The sequence below is a fragment of the Oryza sativa genome, chromosome 8, assembly GCF_034140825.1.
Source record: "Oryza sativa Japonica Group chromosome 8, ASM3414082v1".
Lineage (NCBI taxonomy): Eukaryota > Viridiplantae > Streptophyta > Magnoliopsida > Poales > Poaceae > Oryza > Oryza sativa.
This window is the reverse complement of record NC_089042.1, coordinates 23,330,828-23,341,455: the sequence shown is the minus strand read 5'-3', so window position 1 is coordinate 23,341,455 and position 10,628 is coordinate 23,330,828. Positions and strand designations below refer to the sequence as shown.

Here is a 10,628-nt window from a genome sequence, read left to right as displayed (position 1 = left end):
AAAATTAACCATGCATGGCACGTACCTCAAGTAAATAATTGCAGCCTGAATCGTACTCCCTCTCACATTAAAAAATAAATCTAGAACTAAATATGATATATGACACATTTTAATATTATGAATCTAGACTAATGTAGAATGTGTCACATTCACAATACTAGAATGGTTTTTTTAGACGGAGTATCCCAGAGCAAATTAAAACCTGAAACTGAATGAACATTGAACAACTTTACCAGCTTTTACTGCTCCCCTTTGTTAAAAAAATCTTTTAACTGCTCGCTCCGTCCATCTTATATATTTGTCATTCTAGTTTTATCATATATCAAACATTTTTTTATCTATGAATTTATAGAGATTCATATATAGTTTACTATATAAAATTTATGTTTTTATTCACCGATAGAAATATTTTCATCATAATATATAGTAGCTTGCATGTTGCTAAACTATATAAATTTCTATACACTAATGGTAAAAATAGAAAAAAAATTAACTAAACTAATTTAGAATGACCAATAATTTAAAACGGTACTATGTTTCTATTGATTTTTACTACTTCCCCATCCTAAAATATAACAATTTTCTACCTTCAAAATTATCCTACAATATAACTACTCTATCTAGCTACATTCTCTTCTTAACCAATCACAATCTTTTTCCATTACATTTTATCAACTTTTTTACTACACGTGTCCAATACTAAAACTCTTTATATTTTGATTTGGATGTTATTTGTGGATGGAAAGGAATGCTTGTGTGCTTCGATAGGATATATAATTGCCCCGGTGAATATGGTGGTCGATCGCATCGTACAAGAATGGAAGCTTTGTGTTGCAGCGTAGCTTGTCTTTTTCTCTTTTCCTCTTCCTTTTTGTTCCGATTTTTCCCCATGTTAGCCTAGGATTTTTTTTTACATTTCTCCTTGTAACACCTTTGACTGCGTCAATGGGTCATAGTTGTAAAATTCTTGTCTTATGCTAATATATTAATGTATAAGGCTTTTACGCATTTTTAAAAAATGGAGTATATAGCATAAAAAAACTGCTGCAAGTTTTTTGAGTGAAAACTTTCAGATGTAACTATAGCATAATTGAAGTGTAATTACATTTGTAACTACACTATAATTGTATTATAACTATGTTGTAACTACGATAGAACTTATATAAAACATGTATTCAATTATGGTTTGGTTAGTTAGCACTAGGATTTTACACGTGGCATGCGTGAAAATTTATTTCTAGCAATCTTTTCCTTTCATGTACAAATCTCAAGGCGATCCGCTGATCACAAATCGAAAGATTTTGGAACAAAAAACTTGCCAAAGTTTTCTAGCAATTCCGTAAAAAAAAGTAATTGAGATAGAGGTAATACTGATCTGGCAGCTAGCCGCTAGCCTACCCGATGTCCCCTTCGATGCAGAGTGAGCAGTCAGCAACGCAGAACAGCAGCAGTCAGAGCCGTCTCCGAGCTAGCTGAGCCTGGTCGTACGTAGCTCCGCTCCGTTCCGCTCGGCGCCAAAGGGAAGGGGGCAGCCCGGCGATCCAATGGCGGATCGACGGGGAGGCAAGCGAACGGAGGCTGCTTTTGGACTCCGGCGCCGGGATCGCGTCGGGGCTCCCGGCCATTTATGCGCGTACAGGACGGTCGTACGCCACCCGACCAACTGACCGTCGTCCTCGCCGCCGTTGACCGTGTCCCGGCCCTATCTTGATAGCAACCCTGCCGATCGGAGGCGGGCGCGGGCGGGGGCGGCAACAAAGGCTACCGGCCGGCCGGCTCCGCCATGCACGCCGGGGAATCCGTCCGTAACCCCCCCATATGCATGATTCAATTCCATTCCGTTTCCATGTAGCAGCTAGCTAGCAATGCATGTATATTCTGCTATGGTACAGCTTGTTTTCGTTCATCTATTGGTAGCTTTTCCTTCATGGATCAGTGTGCTGCAGTAGAAGAATGGCCTGCTTTGGTTAAACTTCACTTTTACCTTTGTGAGAGGAAACTGTTAAAGTTTTGCGGTTTTGCTATTTATCAATCGGCTGATTTTTTTTTCTTATCTGTTGGTTACCTAAACTTGCACAAGTCTTTTACTAAACTTACACAGAAGTCATTTATTAGACTTGCATATGGCATAAAAAAACTGCATTTAAGAACAAGTTAAGTGCAACTTTTAAGTCACTTTTGTTTTTATTTTCCAGATTAATCTAGATGCATTATTATGCTTATATAAACCATATTTTCTAGTTTCATCCTGGTAAGAATTTACACACCGAAGTATGTTTTTCTTACTTTTTAGGTTAGAATATTATCTGCTTTACTACAAAGAAAAATAGAGAAAATTATTTTTGTGTGTGTTTTCGCTCAATCCCTTCTATACTGTTGAATCTTATCTTATTCCTACATGTACTTATATTTTTATTTTGATCCACTCTATATTCATTCTATTAATTGTGTGAGTTGACCATTAATTTCCTTTTCAGAATGATTATATTGCCACTCTCACATACTTATGTGGTAGCTTACTACGGAAACACAATTCTTAACATGAAAAAAAAATCATTTCAGATTGCACATAGCGCAGATGGCATGGTACAGCCATTGTGCTCTCCGCATTCCGCGTTTGACTCTGGCCGAACGTGCTCATCCTCTTTCTTAATAAAATTCGATATTGGGTCCTTCCCCAGTGTCTAGTGTTTTAAAAGAGATTCATTTGAAAAAAAAGAGCAAAGTGGATCGGTTCAGATAGAATAATTTGATCGCAAGTCTAAGAATTGAAATTTAAAATTTTATTAAAAATTAAATCAAATTTGATGAAATTTGTATGACACTCTCATCAAAATTTAAACCCAAACAAAATAATTGTGGTTTTCGGTTTCACGGTGAAACTCTTGTAAGGACTTCATAAACTTTGTTTTTCAACTTTGACTTCAGATAATTCTGCCTCAATTAATTTTTTTTTCACATTTAAGTTTATGTTTTTGAAGTGGCTAGGTAGCACATAAGTACGAGAAGGGGCAATATAGTGATTTTATAAAACCTAACGGTAAAATCACAGTCAACTAATGGAATAGTTATAGAGGGAATCAAAATAAAAAATCAGGAACATGTAACGGATGAGACAAATTTTATGGGGACAGAAGGAATTGAGTAAAAATTCCAAGACATAAGGAATTTCCAAAAAAAATATGTATACATACGTATGGATTGTTGATATTGATATAATATATTTTAAAGTGATTCATAGATAAAAAAAATTATAACCTTACAAATAGATGGCCTCAAAGTTGAGTATATGGTTCGAAGAGCTAGTTACAGAAAACATTGAAAGAAATATAGACACCATTTGTGTCGTATATCTCTTTACAAATATACAAGGCAAAATTTGTCTACACGTACACAATGAAATAAAGATAGCAATTAGCCTGATTTAGGAAAAATACTATTACTCCCTCCGTTTCATATAGGGAGAATAGCCAATATGGTCTACTGAGTCATTTTAGTCATTAATCTTTTATATTGTCCAAACAAATCCTTTAAATTTATCACGTGGACTGATATAGTCCTTGGTCCCACCAAAATTGCCACATGGACATGCCATGTCACCCTCCTATGCAAAATCTATATGATTTGTCCAATTTACCCTTATATATATCATAGGAAAATAAAAAACAAATAGAAAAAGTTTTTTAAAAAATATGGTATATGTAAGAGCAAAAATATACGTCAAAAAGGTGAAAAAAGGAAAAGTATTTTTTTTCTATGGTTATGTCTAATTCACCCTTATATTTATTTTTCTATTATATACGTAAGGGTAAACTGAACAATTCATCATAGATTTTGCATGAATGATGACATGGCATATCTATATGACGATTTTGGTAGACTCAAGAACTATTCTAGGTCTTATGACAAAGTTTAAGGATTTCTTTGGACCATTTAAAAGGTTAGGGACTAAACTGATTATACAGAGAAACTTTAGGGACTACAGTAACTATTCTTCCTTTCATATATAAAATGTTTTAACTTTTCCTAGTGAGCATGCACCATATGCAACAAATGGGGGCATGTTAATTTTCCTCCGGTTCTTTAATTTACACACACTACTACAAAAATGGCCGTTTTTTTTATTTTCAGTCCGTGGAGGAGGAAAAATCACTATAGGTGCCAGTTTTAGTTGTTCCGGCACCTATACTGCTGATCTCTATGGGATTTTTTTTAGTAGTGACAAGCCACATCCTACGTTTTCCTTTTTGAAATATCTCTATTTCCTTTTTTTAAGAGGAAAATATCATTATTATCGGCTGTAAAACGTGGACCCGGAAATAAGACACTATCAGCATGGAACATTTGTCCTGACATATTGGATGCCAACAATTGTGCGCCACGAACCAACGGGAGATGTGGCCTGCAAGAGGTCGAGGCTCCAACATCTCGAACGATTTTGTGAGATCTAGCGGCATGATGAGGTTGAAATTTCACGTAATTTTTGTGTCTAGGTGCATGGAAATGCTAATTGTCTGGTCTGCATGATAACGGCATGTATGTTTGAAATTAATAAATTATTAATACACGCTTGATGATATATATACGAATTCAATTAAATACCAGCTATTGGGAAAACATCTTTGATACATAGTGCCGAAGTACATTGTGTGCATGACTTGAGCATAATAAAACTCTCTGAAAGTTACTACACTAGGCGAATACTGACTTTATTACAGCTAGGTATGCTGAGTATGGCTGTGTTTGGAACCCCATTTTCCCAACCCATCTCCCTCGTTTTCCACGCGCACGCTTTTTAAACTACTAAACGATGTGTTTTTTGCAAAAAGTTTCTATTCGAAAGTTGCTTAAAAAAATCAAATTAATCCTTTTTGAAAAAAATAGCTAATACTTAATTAATCATGTGTTAATGGACCGCTCCGTTTTTTGTGTGGAGGGAATAGGTTCCCATCCCCTACATGCGAACACAGCATGTGGAATTGAGAGGCGGCGGAGGGACCTTTGTGGAATATTTCCTTTGGTTTTTGTCATGTTAATTTTGGACATGACGTTTGATCGCTCCTCCTATTAAAAATTTAGTACAAATAAAAAATTAAATTGTTCTTACAATATCTTTGGTAATAAAACTAGTCAAAACAAAATGATATTTACTTAAATTTTTTATAAGATGAATGGTTAAATTAAGGTCATGTCCAAAAACAAACATTTCATATATTTTAAAACAGACTACATCCGTCCTAAAATATAACAACTTTTAGCTCTTAGAATATGTCCCAAAATATAACAACTTCTCCATCAACATTCTCTTTCCAACCAATCACAACCCTCCACCATTCACTTTTTTCACCTACCTCCACTACTCATCCAATCACAACCCTCCACCACTCACTTCTATCTACTTTCTTAATATCTATATCTAACTCTAAAACTTCTTATATTTTGGGACGGAGAGAGTACCACTTGACTATTTGTTATTTTTCCGATTATTGTATCTTACAGTAGTTGGATCCGCTCTCTTTTTTTTCTCGTTCGTGCAATAGTTGCTTCCAAGTTCCGACCATTTATTTAGTCGTCAGTATGTATTGATCATCCAGGTAGTTAGTCTTTTTTTATAACATCCAGGTAGTTAGTCTGTCTCTGTCTTTCTCTTAGTACGTAATACTACAACTATAATCCGCTCTGTTATCTGTGTGCATGTTTATGTTTGTATAGATCATACAAATATGCCCTATTGATAATGAGCAACACAAAGCGCACTTGTTTTAATTTTAGGTTACAACATTAATTCTTTCCTTCTACATGAAAAAAAAATCAATAGACATGAGTTGTTTTATATTGATCCAAGTAATTGATGTATAAGGGAAAAAAAATAGACACTTAACAAATAGATGGCTCAATTATTTATGTCTCTGAACACCACCTAAGATTGGGTATCAATATGTGGTATTAAAGGATGTTACAAGGGAGCCAGCATGCAGCACAGGTGTGTGCAAAGAGGAACATATATATCGACCTTTTAGCATCTCAAATTAAACAGTCACGTTTAATTATAGTTCCTCAACTTTGCTGTTTCATCCCTATCATTGGCCCCTGTTTTTTTTCCCTGCCTATCTCCAAGTTCCCTACTACTGGCTAAACAGTCGGCACCCTTGAAATGCAGCACGACAGATTCCGTGTTTTTTTTTGCGACATTATCTCGAGACGTCATTTTCCCCAAAATAAAAGAAAGGGAGAGTTTATCTGATCATGCCACTTTGTAAAGCCAGAAGTGAGCAAGAAGGCCCCCAAAAGAATAGCAAAATGAAAGCGCTGATGAACATATGAGATATGCAGGGAAACAACACTGCCCTGTCAAATCCAATGAAGCCACATGTACCCATCCTTGTCCTATAAGTAGCCTCCACTAACTTGGTAACAACACAAACACAATCCTAGCTACCTTCTACACTTGCTCTCTCTCTAGCTAAGCGGCTTCTAGCTGCCAGCTTCCTCACTTGTCACTTGATCATCTACTCATCTCTCGATTTTCAAGTTGTCATCTTGAATTCTTGATCGAGTTTCGTTTCGTGGGCAGCTAGCCTTTGAATGGAGTTTGACATGCTGAACTCCAACCCGGAGGCGCAGCTCGAGCTGATGAACACAATGCTACAGCTGGAGCAGCTGAGCGCATTCCCTGACCACCACGGCATGGTGGTGCCGTGCTCTCCCACTTCGCCATGCATGGGAGCGCAAGGTGGTCATCATCACTTCTCCTCGGTGAATCATCAGCCAGCTCACGGCGTCGTGTCGTCAGGTGGCGCCAACACCGGCGACGGGTACCGCGACCAGTACTACACCCAGCTGCTTCCCGCCGCCGCGTACAGCAACGCGGCAGGCGGTGGCCGCGGCTCGGAGTACCACACGACGACGACGACGCGGCCGGCTTCCGGCGGCGGCGGGGACGGCGGCGTGGGGCCGGCGGCGATGAGGGAGATGATCTTCCACATCGCGGCGCTGCAGCCGGTGAACATCGACCCGGAGACGGTGCGGCCGCCGAAGCGCCGGAACGTGCGCATCTCGACGGACCCGCAGAGCGTGGCGGCGCGGATGCGGCGGGAGCGCATCAGCGAGCGCATCCGCATCCTGCAGCGGCTCGTCCCCGGCGGCACCAAGATGGACACCGCCTCCATGCTCGACGAGGCCATCCACTACGTCAAGTTCCTCAAGACTCAGGTGCAGTCGCTGGAGCGCGCCGCCGCCGCCAACGGCCACCGCCCGCCGCCGCCCACCGCCACCTCCGCCGCCGCCGCCACCGTGGCCTACCCTGGCCTGAACGGCCAGTGGTAGATATATATCGCGTACGTCCATCCTCCCGTGCTCCTGCCCAAAATCGTCCGATCGACATGTACGTATCCATGAGGCCGTGCACACACCATGTAATGACGACCGAGACCTGCATTCATCACCGTTTGCGACGACGGCGCGTCGGTAGCTCTAGCTAGCACCTGTACGATCACATCTCTGTACATTAATATGTAACGTAGTGGTACTATTTATCTAGTGCGCATCATGCATGCGCACAAAACTTTAGTATATGTAGTAGCTTGTACATTGTACGCCACCATGCACGCATCTTTTCACCCCTTTTGCTATATGAATCGATCGATCTAGCCATTTCCATTCTCTGCAACGAAGTTTGATTGACACGTACAATGTACATAGTACTGCAACTATACACATGCACGTACAGAAACGAAACGGATGGATGAATTGATGCTGGGGGTCAGCCCAGCTTTCTGTGCACACAGGACATGTTTCCCCCCGGCGACGAAGATCACGAACACTGTTGCTGCCGCTGCATTATTCCTCGCACGCCCGTACGTACGCCCGCCCGCGCGAATGGAGTAGCTTGGCGACGCCTCGGCGGCGAGGCCGCGCCACCGCTTTGCCCCGCCCTTCGTCACGTCGTCCGCGCTCGCTGGCGCGCGCACTGTGGCGCGCCGAGCCCTGTGCGCGCACAGCGCTCGCCGTCCGGCTATGCACGCGCGCGTGCATGGCGCTCGCGGGCGAGGGCGCCAGCGCGCCGCCCCCGAAGTGGGGCGACGCGGGTCTCGCTTTCTAACGGTAAACCGATTTCCGGTATGTGACCAAGCTTTTCGCATGTGCCCGTGTCCGCCCCGGGCAGCTGTTAATGCAGTGCAAGCTGCTGTTGTTGTCTGCAGATATCCCCGCCCGGATTATACTGCAAACCTACCCATCCAATCCTAAAATATAAGAAGGTTTTAAGATAAACACGGTTATTAAAAAAGTATATAGAATTGAATAAGAAGAGATTGTTATTGGTTGAAAAGTAGAGGTAAGTGGAAAAATTGAATGGTTGAGAGTTGTGATTGGTTAGGAAGGGAATGTCAGTGAAAAAATTATTATATTTTAAGATAAATACTGAGTGTTAAAAGTTGTTCTATTTTAGAACGGAGGAAATAACTATTACGTACTACCTAGTACACTGTACCTAGTAACATTGACCGTGGTCAACACGCTCTGGCTAGTAAAAGCCAATTAACCACTGTTGTGTGTCACGATTTGTTTTCAGATCTGACGTTGGTGTGTGAACTGTGATTGTCATGTTTAAGAAAAGTCTTCTCGGTTACAGGTGGAGAGGTGACATCCACCGCCAGTAAAACTTGCCTACTACGCATGTAGTAGTACGTACTATACGTTAATTCTTCCATCGTGTGTTCCACATCATTCCACGTAGCAGCTGGTAAGTCTGAAACTCTGAAAGATGCACACACGCGGTCACAGGACCACAGGTGAACGAAAACAGAGACCTTGTGCTAACTGAAAAGGGGATGGATACATCTATATCCTGAGATGAGATGGCTAATGCATGCAGAGTGCAAATTGCAGCGACAAGGGTACGACGAATCGAAGCTAAAACAAATCGAAATCTCCCTGCATGTGCTGATGTGCACCATTTGGCGTCCATGTGCATGGCGCGCGCGAGAGAGATCAGATGAAGAAATTGATCCGAGATCTACCGCGCGCGCGCGGGCCGGGCAACGCTTTCGACCGATGGACCTTGTGAAACCGACGCGTTCAGCGCCCACGGCCACTGTGCACCGATCGATCCATCTATCCATCGAAGACCGTCTAGACTTCACCCAGGCGCTACCTTAGCCATTTCTCCCGGCCTCCTGTCGGCAGCAAAAACGACGGCCTTAACTCTGAATCTCTGCAGATTTTTTGTACTGTACTAGTGTACTATCATCCTACGAAACGGGAAGAAAATAAACTAGAAGTCTCGAACCAGCAGCGATCGATCGAGAGAAATTCGTGTGCGGTGAATCTGCGACCGATCTTGTGTTACATACATACGCTGATACGCAGAGGAGGATTTGCGCGCGACATTGCCATCAGTGAGAAAGCGGGGGAGGGAGAGGCCACAAGCTCGCGCCCACCATGGCTAGCTCTGCCGTCGCCGGCCGAATCGGTCGCCGGGGACACATGTCGCGCGGAGGGTGAGTCGGCCCCGCAGCGGCGAGATTTTTGCGTGGATTCGAGAAGATTTTGAGAGCGCCACAGCACACAGGTGCATGCATTTTCTGCTAGAGCCGGAGACCAAGAGACCAATCGAGGGAGCTAGCGAGAGCTCAGTCGCGGCAGCTAGCATCAAATGCATCATCACGCGCGTAACAGCGGCCGTCCAAAGCAGCTCCCGATCGAATAAAATTCGGTCTCATTCTCTCGTTTGATTTAATCAATTAATTCCCTCCCTCCCTCTCGATCGTTGCTTGGTCAGTTGGTCTGGTCCTAGCTAAGCTTTGATCATGCGTGCTTGAACGCTGATTGGTTTGTTCCTTTCGTTTCTTTTTCCTGACGTTCTTTTCCTTGAAAGGATTTAGCTGCAAGTCCCCACAAAAAAGAGGGCCGAGAATCCTGTGTGGTACACTCAGAAAGGAAAATTGTTGGCGCAGGATGCATGAACCTAGCAGGCCATGCCCAAGGGGGTGGAAAGGAACCGGAATTCCACTCATCATGTGCGTCCGGGCGATCTGCGTACCACTATTTGTGTTTTTTTAATTACAGAGGTTTAAATTTAAAAAGATTCATAATTCATAATTTTTATTTTAATAATAATAATAACCCCTCCATTCTCATTTTTTTCCGAAACACTTTGTAAGTGTAGTACTTGAACTGGGTGGACAACTTCCACCACACAAGGAACATGCTGAGCTTCAATCAATTCGGCATTCTCAAATAATTGATATTTGTTATTATATAAGTTTAATTTTTGACTACTTGTATGTTTGGAAGATTTATAAATACTTGAAAACATGTCATATTACCGTAGTGCATAGAGTTATACATATAACGATACAACTTTCATTAAAAGTAACTTGTGATCAAAGTAAAATATATGGCCATAGTTAAGTTATTCGAGAATGGGTGAATAATAAATTGAGAGTCCAAGATGGGTATAATTTTATAATTATTAATTCCGAATTTCTCAACTATCAATTTTTGGGGAAAAAAACTAAAAGTAAATAGTCCTTAATAATCGCGGTTGCATGTTTTACTTAAATAAATTCTTGATACACTCTACAGTATGATCCCCCCGAATCGAATCTTTTTTTAGAACTATCGAA

The 10,628-nt window shown here is 41.5% G+C and overlaps 1 protein-coding gene across 1 annotated transcript; it reads left to right on the top strand.

Moving 5' to 3' along the window:
• The first annotated feature begins 6,418 nt into the window (after window positions 1–6,418).
• LOC107278005 (transcription factor HEC2) lies at window positions 6,419–7,653 on the top strand. Its single transcript, XM_026019952.2, has one exon. It carries the CDS (start codon window positions 6,586–6,588, stop codon window positions 7,324–7,326), a length of 741 nt encoding a protein of 246 aa, XP_025875737.1. The 5' UTR covers window positions 6,419–6,585; the 3' UTR covers window positions 7,327–7,653.
• Window positions 7,654–10,628: the final 2,975 nt, after the last annotated feature.